This window comes from Megalobrama amblycephala, linkage group LG16 (genome assembly GCF_018812025.1).
Source record: "Megalobrama amblycephala isolate DHTTF-2021 linkage group LG16, ASM1881202v1, whole genome shotgun sequence".
NCBI classification, from domain to species: domain Eukaryota; kingdom Metazoa; phylum Chordata; class Actinopteri; order Cypriniformes; family Xenocyprididae; genus Megalobrama; species Megalobrama amblycephala.
In genome coordinates this window covers 43,334,431-43,351,516 of record NC_063059.1, presented here as the reverse complement: position 1 = coordinate 43,351,516, position 17,086 = coordinate 43,334,431, and the positions used below count along the sequence as shown (strand labels likewise).

General features: G+C 34.7%; 1 protein-coding gene across 1 annotated transcript in view; it reads right to left on the bottom strand.

Annotated features, from left to right (window-relative positions):
• LOC125248505 (caseinolytic peptidase B protein homolog) overlaps positions 1-17,086 on the bottom strand; it is a 39,526-nt gene that overhangs the window by 2,224 nt on the left and 20,216 nt on the right. Inside the window, exons 6-14 of the mRNA XM_048160424.1 lie at positions 11,681-11,778; positions 9,789-9,903; positions 5,895-5,972; positions 4,574-4,629; positions 4,450-4,494; positions 3,023-3,184; positions 2,003-2,159; positions 1,855-1,928; positions 1,656-1,775 (exon numbers count right to left, since the gene is read on the bottom strand). Of these exons, the coding sequence (XP_048016381.1) occupies positions 1,656-1,775; positions 1,855-1,928; positions 2,003-2,159; positions 3,023-3,184; positions 4,450-4,494; positions 4,574-4,629; positions 5,895-5,972; positions 9,789-9,903; positions 11,681-11,778 (905 nt within the window). The remainder of the gene's footprint in view (positions 1-1,655; positions 1,776-1,854; positions 1,929-2,002; positions 2,160-3,022; positions 3,185-4,449; positions 4,495-4,573; positions 4,630-5,894; positions 5,973-9,788; positions 9,904-11,680; positions 11,779-17,086) is intronic.

Genomic DNA, 17,086 nt, shown 5'->3' with positions numbered 1-17,086 from the left:
TCTTATCCAAGATCAAGACTGAAGTTGACGTGCCGGTCCAAAGTTATGGAACATTCTTCCTTTATCTGTGAGATCTGCTTCATCCTTATATGATTTTAAATCAAAGTTACAGTCTTATCTTCTTAGTCTTGCATTTTGTTCATTTTAACTCTTGTTTTTTAAATTTAGTGATGTTTTTTACTACTACTGTCTTTTATTTTATTCTTCTCTCTGTACAGCACAGTGGTCAACTTTTGTTGTGTTTATTTGTGCTTTATAAATAAATGAAATGAAAATATATACAGTTGAGCTCAAAAGTTGTCATATTGCAGAATATGCAAAAATGTTAATCATTTGAACAAAATAAGAGGGATCATGCAAAATGTGTTATTTTTTATTTAGTACTGTCCTGAATAAGATATTTTGCATAAAAGATGTTCACATATAGTAAAAAAATAGCTGAATTTATAAAAATGACCCATTCAAAAATGTACATACCCTTGGATCTCAATACTGTGTGTGGTCACCTGATGATCCACGACTGTTTGTGTGTTTTGTGATGGTTGTTCATGAGTCTCTTGTTTGTCCTGAGCAGTAAAACTGAGCTCTGTTCTTCAGAAAAATCCTCCAGATCCTGCAGATTCTTCAGTTTTCCAGCATCTTCTGCATATTTGAACCCTTTCCAGCAGTGACTGGATGATTTTGAGATTCATCTTTTCACACTGAGGACAACTGAGGGACTCAAACTCAACTATTAAAAAAGGTTCAAACATTCACTGATGCTCCAGAAGGAAACACGATGCATTAAGAGCCGAGGGGTGAAAACTTTTGGAATTGGATGAACAAGATAAATTATACTTTTTTCTCTTCTGGTAAACATGCAAGTATCTTCTGTTGCTTCCGAAGGGCAGTACTAAATGAAAAGCAATGATATTTAAACAAAATAAGAAAAATTGTGACATCTTCATCCTGTTCAAAAGATGCTGGAAAACTGAAGAATCTGCAGGAGCTGGAGGATTTTCCTGAAGAACAGAGCTCAGTTTAACTGCTCAGGACAAACAAGAGACTCATGAACAACCATCACAAAACACACAAACAGTCGTGGATCATCAGGTGACCACACACAGTATTGAGATCCAAGGGTATGTACATTTTTGAATGGGTCATTTTTATAAATTCAGCTATTTTTTGACTATATGTAAACATCTTTTATGCAAAATATCTTCCCTCTTACATTAACATTTTGCAGATTCTGCAAGGGGTATGTAAACTTTTGAGCACAACTGTATGTATGTATTATATATATATAATATGCTATTTAACATCAAAGCTTGTTATTTTTCTCACTGTACCACATCAGATCATTTTGATTTTTTTAAATGCTGGTATAAACATATTTCAAACAACACACACACACACACACACACACACACACACACACACACACTGATGTATGACTAAAGGCCTTGAATGAGCGTGTTTGTCCCTGCAGGCAAACGTCTGACAGATATGAAGTTTTATACATATTTAAATATTTATGAATAGACCACATGTTAACTTCACTAATATGATTACAGTCGTCACAGCAGCAGCTGCTATTGATCCTAGTGTGAGAGTGAGTGTGTGTGTGTGCAGTATTTAAAGTCAGATGCTAGTTCATTTCTGTGCGTCTTCACCTTCTTGGCCCAGTAGTTGAGCTCTTTGCTGACCAGCTGGATGCGTTCAGAGTGACAGAACGGCAGGAAGTAAACAATCTCGTTGATCCTCCCCAGAAACTCGTCCCGTCTGAAATGAGCCTGAAACACACCAATCAGATCAACCGGTGACACACCAGCAACCAATCACTGACCTCCAGTGAGAGGTGCACGAAGTTACCTTCAGGATGGGGCGGATCATCTGCTCTTTGAACGTGTTGGAGATGGTGATCTTCTCGCTCTTCTGAACGTCTTCTGCAGGGACACAAGCAGATCATCAGACACAACTTTCTTGAACACAAAGTTAAATGTCAAGAGTAATTCCTCACCCAGATTTTCAGCGAGGCGTCTGCGGCTTTGTTCCTGAGCTTCCTGCCTCAGCTGCAACGCATGTTGGGCAATCTCATCACTAGCCACATTGGACGTCATGATGAAGATGGCATCTTTACACTCAATCGTCTTCCCCTTCCCATCAGTCAATCGACCCTGAACCACAGTGACACAGAAACACAGCACATCTGCATATTATCGCCCAGCTCTAATCTCTAATCTAAATTAAACATTTACTAAAAATTAAATCATAAAAATGTCAAAAGAAAATATTTTTTAAAATAAAAACAATCAAAATAAAAACCTTACTAAAATGAATTGAATCATAAATTGTAAAATTAAAATAATTTATAAAAAAAAAAAATCTAAAAATCTATTTTAAAATAAAAAAAATAAATAAATAAAAAGTCTTACTAAAAACAGTTGAATCATACAAGATGCCAAATTAAAATAAATAAATAACTTTAATAAAAACAATCAAAATAAAATAAGAAAAATAAATACTTTAAAAATAGAAATGAATAGAATCATAAAAATGTAAAATTTAAATAAATTAATAAATAATTGTAATAAAAATCAAAATAAAATCATAAAAATGTCAAATTAAAATGTAAAAATGATAAACAATCAAAATAAAAAAATAACTAAAAATGAATTGAATAATAAAAATTGTCAAATGAAAATAAATAATTTAAAAATAAAAACAATAAAAATATAAACCATACTAAAAATTAATTCAATCATAAAAATGTCAAATTCAAATAAGTAATTTTAAAATAAAAATCTTATTAAAATAAATTGAGTCATTAAAAAATAAATAATTTTAATAATATTCAAAGCAAATTTCAGCTGCTTAATTGCCTGTACCATCACAAAATGTAAACTATGTAGCTCTAAACTGCTGAAGATATTAGGATTTTAAGATTTTATAAATATTAATATTGTGATTTTCTGTAAACTGAACTTGACTTCACTAACACTAAATCATTCTCTTCCCACAGATGATTCTGAATCTGTACCTCGTCAAAGAGCTGTAACATGATGGTCAGCACGTCTGGATGAGCTTTATCCACCTCGTCAAACAGAACCACGGCGTTCGGACACTGTTTGAGCTGTTTGGTCAGCTGACCACCTTCTTCATGACCCACGTACCCTGGAGGAGAACCGATGAACTTCGCCACCTGAGAGAAAGAGAGAGAGAGACAGAAAATACACATTAAAGACAAAGAAGAGGAGAACTGGGCAGATCTGACCTCTGAGGAGATCAACACGATGATTTGATCAAACACACACACTGTTCATCCGGCCAAACTGAGTGACAGTGACAGTCCTCTATCAATACAATAAGTGTGTGTGATTGAATTGTGTATTTAGCCTCAGTCTAAGGTCACACTTCTAACAGCACGACTAAACGGCTTATGAAGGAGAATCACAGAGATCAGATCCAACTAAACCAGAAAAATACTTCTAGATACACAAGCTCAGCTTCACTCAATATTACTACTGTATGCAATTCATAACACAATAAGCACATGATGCTGCATCAGTGACACCACAAGATACAAGCTCCTACAGTAGATATTAGAGCAAATCAGGGTTTGGTACTTAGATCATGAACATGCACATTTAAAGTAAATAAATAATTTGAAAATCAAAATCAAAATCAAAATAAAACACCTATTCAATATTAATTCAATCATAAAAATGCAAAATTAAAATAAAGAATTTAACTATGAAACACTTACTAAAAGTAAATAACTGTAGTAAAAGGTTCAAGATAAAAACCTAATAAAAATAATTAAAACCTTAATAAAATTAATTTATACAATTTAAAAATAAAAACACTCAAAATGAATTCTTACTAAAATGTATTAAACCATAAAAATTTATTTAATAATAAAAATGTCAAATCAAAATAAATAAATAATTGTAATAAAAACATTTAAACTAGCAACCTTACTAAAGTGAATTGAATCATAAATATGCAAAATAAAAATAAACTACTTTAATATTAAAAAAAATATTAAAATAAAAGGGTTACTAAAATATAAACAACACAAATAAAAACCTTATTAAAAAAGAATTCATAAAAATGCCAATTAAAATAAACATTTTTTTTTTTAATAAATCCACATAAAAACACTCACTAAAAGATGTTAAATGATAAAAATATCAAATTAAAATGAATAAATAATTGCAATAAAGACAACACAAATAAGAACCTGAATAATAAATATTCAGGTTAAAATGCTGAGATTTGATACATACATGTGATTTACATATTACATTTGCATACTTGTGTTGTTTCTGGTCAAACACAAACAGCCTTAAAATCTCAGTGACTGAGACTGAATTCTGCGAATTCTGTCCTATAATACACCTGAAATAAAAGACTTGTCTAACAACAGTAGTCAATGAAACGTGTCTGTATTTGTGCAAGTCTCACCTCATGTTTCTCTTGAAACTCAGACATGTCCATGCGGATGAAACCCTGAGGAAAAGAGTGACAGAATCTTGTCATTTGACCTTCATGAGCATCATTTTAAGTAAAGGTTTATTTACTGACTGACCTTCTTAATGTCTTTATGCATGTATCGCGCCACCTGCTTGGCCAGCTCAGTTTTACCTGCACAAACAGCCATCAAACATCTACTTGGTTCAATGCAATTAATTTCATCAAACAATAAAATGTCACAATGGTCACGTGAGAGCGGTTTTGAGTCGTCGTGGAGACAGGATGACTACTTCCTGTCGGGAAAAGAGAGATGTGTTTATTTTGCTGGCGTCTTGTGGCACGCGTGTCCATCATCTCTCCCTCCCTTTATTCCTCTCTCAGGGTAATGTACTCTATGAGAGTAAATATCGCTCTTATGAATTTTAATAAACGCATATATGGTAAGTGGAGGGACTTGTTGAATATTGATGGCGTGTGATCAGACGTGCCGCTGGCAAGAGGAGAAGCGTCTCTTCATCAATCAAAGTGCACAAAACAAACACTTTCCCAAGTAGATTAATAACAGTATTTTAAGTTTTGTATTACAAGATTTTGAAACATTTTTTTTTTTTTTTAAATAAATAAAGTTTAAATCTGAACATTGGATAAAGTCAGGTTCAAAATTCTTCTTTGATTTTGTTGACACATTAGATTTAAAGGTTTTTATAGAGGGGATTTTAGATATCTCTTTTTATCACTCCATAAATCAGAAAACACCATAAACAGACTAAAAAAAAATACATTTTAACCATGTTTTAAGGAATAAAATGTTATAAAAATCAAGCAAATGATGTCATGAACAATCCCCACAGTAAAAACCTTCAGAATATAGATGTGAATAAAACTCTAAGTTTTGGTGTATGTAAGTGCTGCTGAAGTGGAGAAAAAAACTTTTAAAGATATGCACTGAAATTGGATGCAAATAGATAAAGTGTAATAAAATAAACATTCGTTCCATTTGTCTGAAAGAAGACATGTTATGGAAGCAAAAGAGACCACAAAACTGACCAGTGAATGAAAAAACATTGGTTTTCTGTAGTGTCTTGCCTTAAAAGAGACACAGACGTATAAATAATGCGGTAGATAATCATACAGAAGGACTGCAGGACGTAGATCATGCCAGAGGCCTGTCTGACTCCACATGACTAAACGTGTGCATGTTCATCATGTCTGATGACACAGTTCTGGTGAATAAACCCATCTCTGATTATCATATTAGACTGTAAATCACTTTGCAGAGTTTTACGAAACTCCCGTATTACTTTATTATAAAGCGAAACTGCATCTGGATGAACATCAAAAAAACAATGTTTAACATTTAGCAGATGCTTTTATCCAAAGCACCCTTCAATATGAAAGAACAATGCTTGATATTGCCGGGAAAAGGAAGAAGTTACCGATTCCGGACGAGCCCAGGAAGAGGAAGACGAGGGGATGTTCTTCATCGTACCAGCCGTTCTCCTTCCTCCTAATGGCTGCGGAGAAAAACAGACAATAATTAACTCTAGACAGACAGACGGACAGTAATGACAGACCGGACGAGAGCAGATCTGGAAAAAAAGACAAAGACTGAGGAAAGACAGAATGACGGAGAGAGAGAGACAGACGGAGAGTGAGACAGGGCCTCTCTGCACCATTAGACACACACTAATTTCATTACGCTGCTGCAACGCTGGAGCAACTAAATCAGGTTAGAATAGATCCAGCAGAGACGGGCACGATAACACACGCTCACCATGGCAACCGGTGAACATGTGTGTGTGTGTGTGTGTGTGTGTGTGTGTGTGTGATCGTCAACCATCATTACAACAGGAATATGTTTGTGTTGAGCTGCGTAAAAGACAATCCTTAAGTTTTTTCCTGAAACGTATCACACACACGCTTTCCATCTAAATGGGGACTTTGCATACACTTCTCTTTATATACTGATAGTTATAAACACTATAATCTAACCATAACCCTGCATTTATACAATTAAAAAAAATGGTAATTAAGTGTTTTTAACTACTGTGAACTAACATTTAAATTAACAATTTGATATAAAGCACTTAGTTTGTGCATACATGTTTGTACTTATATTTTAAAAAATACCAGCAGCTGTAAATAAATTGTGTAATTATATCCATATATATTATATCCACTGTTGACCCTTATCTTACACTTTAACCCATCCTTAAACCAATCCATTCCACCAAACCTGTCTTAACCAGTGTTTTGCAATACATTTTAATCTTTTATAAGACGCTTTATCCAAAGAGACTTACACTGCATTCTAGGAATTTCTTTATCTTATTGTAAACTGTTTACTTACTGACTAATAACTTGAAAAACTGATGCACAAAAAGAAACGTACAACACTTACACAAAAACATTTCTATCATGACAAATGACACACACACACACAGTGTGTGTCACGTCACGCTTCATACACATACTGTCCTTCAGGAGACAGAACATTTCAAAGACATCAGGATGTCTCACACACACACACACACACACACACACACACACACACACACACACACACACACACTCTCTGTCCTTGAGAATGAACGTGTGATAACTCATTTTTAATCCCCGTTTATTATCAGCCAGGCAGATTCAACACACACACACTTAAACTTTAAGTTCCTTAAGGAATCTGATTCCTAAAATCAACATTTGTACCAAACACCCAACAGACGCCACTATATTCACTATATGACACCAGCTCAAGTGTCTCACTGATTAAACGCAGACCATGGAGGAAGAGGACGACTGTATCTGTGTGTAACAAAAGAACACGCACACGTGTGTGCAGTGATGTACGTGTGGCGTGATGCTCTCTGTGTCTTGGGACAGAAGGCCGTAATGACATTAGTGAAGGTAATCACCACCAATAACCTTTAGCCCCTGAGAGCAAAAACCAGAATCAATCCACTGCTTCCTTTGTGTGTGTCATTTCACATTCGTCTTCAGCTCAATGATTGTGTTTAAGTGAGATAAAAAACTAAAAATATTGGAATTTCAGTACAGTTGTAGTTGTCATTGCTTACAACCGCATAATCTATAAAATCATCAATAGTTTAATCTGACAATGATGAATAAAAGCCAAAATCTACTTTTAACAATAACTATATAGATCATAATATAGATATTTTTGCTGGGAATAAGGTTGTTATGATATCAACCTTTTTCACATTAGTAGTCAGAAGATTAGAATAATTAAGATGTTTTTAAAAGAGTCTCTTCTGCTCAACAAGGCTGCATTTATTTGATCAAACATACAGTAAAAATTGTGAAATATTTTTACATTGTAAATCAGCTGTTTTCTATGTGAATGTATAGTTAAGTGTAATTTATTCCTGTGATCAAAGCTGAATTTTCAGCATCATTACTCCAGTCTTCAGTGTCACATGATCCTTCAGAAATCATTCTAATATGATGATTTGATGCTCAAGAAACATTTATTATCAATGCTGAAAACAGTTCATATTCTTGTGGAAACTGTGATACATTTTATTTTTCAGGATTCTTTGATGAATAGAAAGTTCAAAAGAACAGCTTTTATTTGAAATAGAATCTTTTGTAACATTATAAATGTCTTTAATGTTACTTTTGTCTTTGTCTTTATGTCAATTTAATGCATCCGTTATGAATCAAAGTATTCATTTCTTTATATATATATATATATATATATATATATATATATATATATATATATATATATATATATATATATATATATATATATATATATATCTTTAATATCTATATTTCCACAAACTTTTGAATGATAAAAGAAATGGAAAAAAATGATGAATGCCAAAATAAAACCATAAAAAATGCACTACTTCAGTAAATGTTAACTGATGAAAAATGTAAGTAGAAGCACAAAAAAAAAACTACAACTAATAAATAATAATGATATATAAACAATAATAAAAATGGCAAAAACTAATTTTTTTAGTTACTAATTACTAAAACTAACTAAAATAACAGAAATATAAACAAAAACTCATTTATTTTATCACTGATGCTAAATCAACACTGGTTCAAATGTATTTAATGCATATGTGCATATTTTCAGCATCAGATCTTTAAGATATATGTAAAAGTTTGTTTAGTGGTGTGTGTGTTTAATGTCTCTCTGTGACTCTGCCTGATGTATTCACTATATCAGCTCTCACAGATCAATAACGCTGGTTTTATCACAGTGCTGATGGGATCCAATTGCTTTCGGGACAATTTGCCACAGCAATAACTGTCCATTTATCAAATCAGAGGCAGAGATTCGGCTCACTGAAGCGTCACTACTTCCTATGCTGTCTCTCTCTCAGAGATCCATGTGCAAAATCACTTATCAAAACCTGATCAAAACCCAATCAGGTCTATATAAGGTTTAAACAAGTCGCACCTGACTATAAGTTGCATTGTTAAGAGAAAAAAAAAAAAAATCGATAAGTTGCATTGATGAAGTTGAAACTGAAACTACTGCTTGTGGGAAATAAACAAAAAAACGTTTGCATGTTTAGCATTAACTTCATTATATAAATCGCTTTAAAAGTCATTACACATTTCAGATGAGAAAAAAATGTGACTTGTATTCTGAAAAAAATGGTATGTATATAATACATAAATATATATCTAAATATATAATTACATATATATATATATATATATATATATATATATATATATATATATATATATATATATATATATATATATATATATATCTAATTTATGTAATGAAATATAATTAAATTTAACACATTTGTAATTTAACACAAATTAGGCACTGAATTAAATACCTAAACAAGTTCTGTCATTCAATAAGATTGTTCAAAGCTCAAACAGGGGAAAATTTACCAAAAATCTGCCACGCACACGCACACACACACATACACACACACACACACTTGATCGATAAACAAACGCGTGTGTATGTGTGTGTTCAGTATTTATTAGAGGTGTATGTTATTGTGTTTTAACTCATATCTGTCTCTCTGTCTGTCCTGGGACTCATAGAGGAGACACACACACACACACACACACACACATCAGAGAAAAATCAAAGACAAATGAAGTATGAGCAGAAATTACAAACATGAGGACTGGAGAGAGTCAACTGAGCTGCTGGAAACAGAAAGACGCAGGAAGTGATGGAGAGACGGAGACGCCGGCAGGAAGGACGAGTAATTGAGTTACGAAGCATCTTGGCTGCACACGAAACTCAGCAGCAGCTGTGTAACACACACACACACACACACACACACACACACACACACACACACACACGCGGTGTGTACCTGATGCTACTGTATTGATGGCTCCTTCCTGTCCAATGATGTGCTCCTTCAGTCTGCGCTCCAGAGGAAACTTCCTCCTCTCCTCAGCCTCCCGCTTCCGCTGGGCCTCCGCAAACTACAGACCAATCAATGAGGAACGACAGTATTGTTTGAAATGATCTTTCAGTAACATACACTACAATCAGACATTAACGTTCAACTTAGGCTCTGTTCATTTCTAGAGTTACAGCAGGTGATGAGGCAGAGCTAAACATATTTTATTTATGCTGGTTCTTGCTGTATTTGAATCCTGCTTGATTTTAATGCCGCATGTAACACAATAGATCATGACATCCTTTCACACAGACTTGATCATGTAGCTGGGTTCAGGGATCTGTGCCGAACTGGTTTGCATATTCCCCTAAAGACAGAACTTTTTCTGTTAGCCTGGAGAAATGATTCTCATCTCAAGCTTCAGATCTCCTATGGTGTCCCACAGGGCTCTATTCTGGGTCCTCTTCTCTTTGCCTTGCTTTCACTCTGTCATATTATTCAGAAACACAACTTTCTATATCGATGACACTCATGAATGAGGATAAAGACTGGGACACTTATCTATCCAACTTTATTTAGAGAGCGTCTGAGTTTTATCAGTGATGTCATCACCTGACCTGAGTCTGTCAGCAGGTATGTGTGTGTGTGTGTGTGTGTGTGTGTGTGTGACGCCCTGAAGCCGGTAACAGTGATACAGGATCATGACAGTTTCACCTGCAGCTCATTAAACCCTCCAACAGGATTACTGCAGATTACAGCCTTAATCCAGAGCAAATACACACAAATGAGCAGATTACAGCGGGACACACACAACTAACAGCCCAAACTATACAATGAACACAGCAGAAGAAGGGAATTCATACAGGTCTGGAACAACATGAGGGTGAGTAAATGATGACAGAATTTTCTTTTTTTTTGGTAAACAATCCTTTTAATCAGGTTAAAATGTGTAAAACTAAGATGAGATCCAGAGGAAAACAATCCAATTACTCCAAATATTTACAGCATTCACACATAATTGATCAATGACTTTTCCAGTCATCCATGATCACGGGATAGTGTTTTTAAAAACCATTTTAGATCAAGATTTACATTTTAAATTTATTTTACTCACTACTTTACAGTACTGGCATTGAGATAATATAATTTTTAAAAATATTTTGAATTATTTTTTATTTTTGAATTTTCTGTTTTCATTTTAAATGTAAAGTTTTAGTCATTTTGTTGTGTGGTTTTGTCATTTTTATTAGTTATAGGTTTTTAAAAAAAAAAAAAAAAAGTCTAAATGGTTTTTATTAATTTTATTTCACTTTTAATTTGAGTTATTTTAGTACATAGTTAAACTAAAAGAATATTAGAAATTTTGCAACTAGGTGAAATAAGTTTTTTATTTTTATTAATTTTATTTCAGTTTTAGTTTTTTAGTACATCAAAATAAACTAAATTAAATTTTTACTTTAAATAATATTTTCTTCAGTCTTAGTTTGTTTTTTTAGTACATCAAAACAAACTTTTTTAAAAAAATTTTTATTAATTTTTATGTTTTAGTTTTTTTAGTATCAAATTAAATTAAATGAATTTATCACTTTTTTCTTCATTTTTATTTCAATTTTAGTTATTTTAATACATCAAAATACCCTAAATGAAATTACCACTTTTTTAATTAACTTTTATTTCAGTTTTACTTTTTTTAGTACATCAAAGTAAACTAAAAGAAACAATCACATTTTTATAATTTTTTTTATTTTTTATCAAGTTTCAGTTGTAGTTATTTACTGTACTTTTATTGAACTCTAATAACCCTGCTTTCCATGATTTTGTGTGTATTTACTCCAGCTTTGCACACAGGTATGTTTTACCGTGTTCTGCGACTCCTTCAGCAGCGTGACCATCTCTCCCTCTTTGGCGTAGGTCAGCGGTGTGTGTCCCAGCTCGTTCTTCTGTAAGGGGTTGGCACCTGCACACGGCGAGAGGTCAGAGGTCAGAGGTTAACAGTAGGCTCAGGGGTCGAGCGGTTGTTCTCGGTCAGGGGTCTGCGAGGAAAGCGTGCCGTGAATGAACCTCGGGCAGGGGGTCTTCAGCGCACCGGCTGCATCCGGACGTCAGTGTGTGAGTTTGTGTCGCATCATGTCCTGTGGTGATGATGTCACGCTGTGCTTGTGTTTGAACAATTAAAACACTCTGGTGTCACCGGTGATGTTTAGCGCTGCCATTTGCCCTGACCTGCCCTGAACAAACGTGCCGATACAGCAAAAACACAACTGCATCTTAAGCACTCAAAATATGACAGTTTGTGTGATTACGAATGCTTTATAATCAGACTTATAGTTATTTTTGCAGGAAATTCAATGAAAAACGAGTGTTAAATAATCATGTGTTCATGTCTATTTTTGTCCAGTGCATGAAACACTTCTCAGATGCTTCATCTTATTTCCAACTTGATGGACACAAATCAAAAGATCAAGTGAATCATATCAAATGAATGAATCAGTCTGAATCAGTGTACAAACAGATTCACACGAGTTCAAAACTAAAGACTCAAAGAGTCAAACTAAAATGATTCCAATAACTTAACGTTACATTCTGACAGAGGATGAACTCATTTTTTAATTTACATATTTCATAAAGAAAGAACATATAGCATGATTAACACCTGAAAACATTTAGAAATAAGTCTGTCAATGATAAAAATTAGCATAAAATATTATTATGAAGGAGATTATAAAAAGTGAAGATTTATATATATTTATATATATCAGTAAAAGCACATGCAATATATTGTTATACTTACGATATAACAATGTAACATAATATATTTTACGATATTATGCAATATCATAAAACACACTCCTTTTATTTAGTTAAAAACTCAACATTTTTCAGGCCCTTTTATGAATTCTGTATTAATAAGGCAAGTTCTTCCTCTTATCTACTGTATAAACGCTCCAGTAAAGATCTCACGGCGTAAACCATCACACGCTTTCCTCTAACACAAAGAAATAGACAGAAATAAAAACATCATTCCACATTAAATTAGACACAAACTCACTCAACAGAACAAACATTTCCTTCCCCACTCGTAAAATACAGTTTATCCACAAACACAGAATCAATATCTGTACACGGGCGTCTTTGTGGAGCGTCCCAGTCCCCGGGCATTGTGGGTAATCGCCCAGATTATTGATAAAACCTTAAACGTGTCCGTCTAACAAATCTCAATCGATAGCGGACAAACAGAAAGAGGAAAACTAATAAAGAAATACAAGACGAGCACGTCTCTCCTCCGCAGCGAGTCTCTCGTAGCGACGTAATAAATAGCATCATTTAGTCGTCTAATATCACACACCGTTCCCTCCGGGCCCGCGGCTTCAGGGCGACACACACACCTACTGCAGCTGGTGGCAGTGCGGGCCGGTTTTGACCCCTAGGGGTCAGGGTTCATGGCGCGGGTGATCAGTCACATCCCGCGGCCCTGGGCGTCAGGGGCGACCGCTGGAACCGTCCCCAGGCAGGGTGAGCTCTACTGGGGCAGCGGTCGGAGCGCGGGCCGGCTGCACCTCCAGCGCGGCGGTGATCGATGGAGACGCGCGCTGACCAGCCGCTCATGAGGGAAATAAAGCCGCTCACCTGCCCGCAGGTGTGTGTTCGGAACTTCAGCGGACTTCAGAAAGCAAAAGTGATGAAAAATGTCCTCAGAAGTTCAAAAATTCCTCATAGAGAAGAAGAGAGCCACACTGTGTGCAACTAGACACGATATTTTTATGATGTATAACACAATCACAGCAATCAGAACACATGCTATAATCATAATTAGGGGTTCAAGTGCGGCGCCTTATTGTAATTGTTACATTTTCCGAGGATCACATTCTCCCCTAAAAGTGATCGGATCAAACCGTAAGTCGTAGAGACTTGAAGCTTTGAGGGCGGTAGTACTCACACCGTCTCCATCGTCAGCAATTGTCTGGTATTCTGGCGAAATTTTTGGGCATTTTGGATTTTTTGAAAAACCTACTTTTGCAAACTAGTCCTAAGTTTTTGGCCTGATCGGAACCAAACCAGTGCTGCAAGATTCTCAAGAGTCTTTAGTCAATAATTATCAAAAAAAAGTTGGAATTTCGATTCACGGATTCACGGTCCCTAAGGGGGACAGGATGAGAAATTTTCACCAAATTTGGTACACTTATGTAAGAACTCATTCTTTGGTTGCATGAAAAAGGACGAGGCGATTGGCCACTTGGTGGCGCTATAACAGGAAAAAAACATGAAAATGGCTATAACTAATTTATTTATTACATTTTTATTTATTTTTATTTCAGTTTTAGTTATTTTAGTATAGCAAAATAAACAAAATGAAATAAAAATTATTAATTTTTATTTTTATTTAAGTTTGTTTTTATTCATTTTATTTCAGGCTTAGTTTTAGCTTTTTAGTACATCAAATTAAACTAAACTTGTTTTATTAATTAGTATTTTAGGTTTAGTTTTTTTAGTACATTAAAATAAACTTTTTTTGGGGTTTTTTTTACATTTTTTATTAATTTAACCAAACCAGTGCTGCAAGATTCTCAAGAGTCTGATAGTCAATAATTATCAAAAAAAAGTTGGAATTTTGATTCACGGATTCACGGTCCCTAAGGGGGACAGGATGAGAAATTTTCACCAAATTTGGTAAACTTATGTAAGAACTCATTCTTTGGTTGCATGAAAAAGGATGCGGCGATTGGCCACTTGGTGGCGCTATAACAGGAAAAAAACATGAAAATGGCTATAACTACTTCACCGTTAGTCTGATAAACTTGAAAATTGGCTTTGTCTGAGGTGTCATGACTGTCTATGAGGACATTGACGTACCTCAAAAAACATGTCCGCCATTGGGCAATGAATTTTGAGCAGCTATCAGACAAGGTTAATGGAGGCCGATCGAAACGAAACTTGCTGGGCCTGTTTGACTCACGGCCCTAGAGGCCTGTGAGAAATTCTAAAGAAATCGGCCGCCTTTGCATTTTTCAAATGCGTAAAGGATTGTGTATCATGCAATTTTTCGTGCCACACGTGCCACATGGTAGAACTCCTCATTCTGAGCAACTTTACTTCTAGGACCACCGCTGTCCATTGAATTGTTCGTTAAATATTGGAGATTATTTCAAAAACCAACTTTGGAGAACTAGTCCTAGATTTTTGTCTCAACCTCGATAAAACCACTGCGGCACAATTCTCGTGACTCTCTAGGTCAATAGTTTGTTAGGTTCAGTACTTTGGCCTTTAGATAGCTGTGGGTCATTTAAAAAACAGGCATGGCCAAGTCTACCTAAAAGCCAATTGTTCCTAAACAAAAACTCAGAACTTCACATCATTACGTGAGCACATGTGGCACATGATTCTAAAGAAGCATGCATACTTTTATGGAGATCGGATTATAGGTGGCGCTATAACTGTTAAAAAGTTTTAAAACCCATATATTTCCAAAGGTAAATTGCCTGTATTGGTGGTAAATGGTCTTTTCCTATTACGATTTAAGTGGTCACATTCTTGCTAAATAAAATTGCGCAGCTATATTTTATATTTATTATTATTCAAAGATTTTTTTATTCAACAAGGGTGCATTAAACTGCTCTAAAGTGAAAAAGACATTTATAATGTTGCAAAATATTAAAATAAATGCTGTTCTTTTGAACTTTCTATTCATCAAAGAATCATGAGAAATAAAATGTATATTTTCACAAAAACATGAAGCTGTTTTCAACATTGTTAATAATCATAAATGTTTCTTGAGCAGCAAATCATCATATTAGAATGATTTCTGAAGGATCATGTGACACTGAAGTCTGGAGTAATGATGCTGAAAATTCAGCTTTGATCACAGGAATAAATTACACTTTACTATATATTCACATAGAAAACAGCTGATTTACACTGGAATAATATTTCACTATTTTACTGTATTTTTGATCAAATAAATGCAGCTTTGGTGCAATATCTATAAAGTTTATGATTATTATCAGTCAGTAGAGTCAATTCTGTTTTCATGCTGGTTGTTCAGTGCTGTCTATGTAGGCTGTAGGGATGTGCATATTTCAGGGACAGACAGACGGAGAAGACAGACAGACGCTCCTGTAATGCGCTCCCATCTCATTCTCATTGCATTAGCATGGCACTGTCTCACACTGATGATGTCATCGCTGTGATAGATACACCTCGCCGGGACACACGGCGCTGCTCTGTCTGAGGGGGCGTGGCCTCATTCCCCTAAGACTTATGGGTAATGCGCTGCACGCCATAATCCAATTTCTCGGCATCAAAACGAGCGATTTTGTTCTTTGTTTCGGGTCATTTCTGTCACTTTAATCTAAAAATGCATCTGCTCCAGAAAACATCCAATGATTTATAGAACGTGTGGAAGCTTAAAGTGAGTGTGTAACCGCACATCAGACATCAGACCGAGACACAGCGTATTTAAGAGTTACAAAGCGTGAGTGTGTGTGAGCCCTGTGGCTATAATAACACACTCATGTAAATCACATCACACACACCTTCCTGCCACCTCTCATGTGTGGGTCACATAACACACTCCAGAGGTCAAAGGTTAAGCCTGCCGGCCTCAGGCAAACAGGAAGAAGCATTGCTCTATATTAGACAGAGAGAGTAAAATACAGACACTTTCATCACAAACCTGTTTTCTGCTCCAGCAGGTGTATTAAAGTGCGTCTGATCACTTTTACTCATTTTCAATACTTAAAGAGCACATCACTATTTTATATCTCAATATTTTGTCGTAAACAATAATTTGATTATATTTAGCTGTATTTTGCTTCACAGCAGTGACAGAAATGAACTTTTCCATTATTTACATTGTTTTTTACACCTTTAAAAGGTATTAAAATTTTATTCTAACCTTATTAGATGTATGCATCATCTTTTATGTCATATTCTTACATTTAATCAATAAATATAATTAGAATAATAAGAGACTATAGGCTGTTACCGATCAAATGAAAACAACATCAATATTTGCACTGCAGAAGTGGCACAGAAGCTGCATCTAACAGCATTTACACTACAATTACTGCTGCATACAACTAGGTGGCCACGAGTCACTTTCTTAATGAGTGAGTCATTGTATTATTCACTCAACCGATTCATTCAAACGACTGATTCTTTCATGAACGAATCAAGCGAATGTCTTTATGAATGGATCATTGAATCAAAAGAAATGGAACTACAAAATACACTGTCTCAAATATAACTCACAATATTAACTTTGTGTT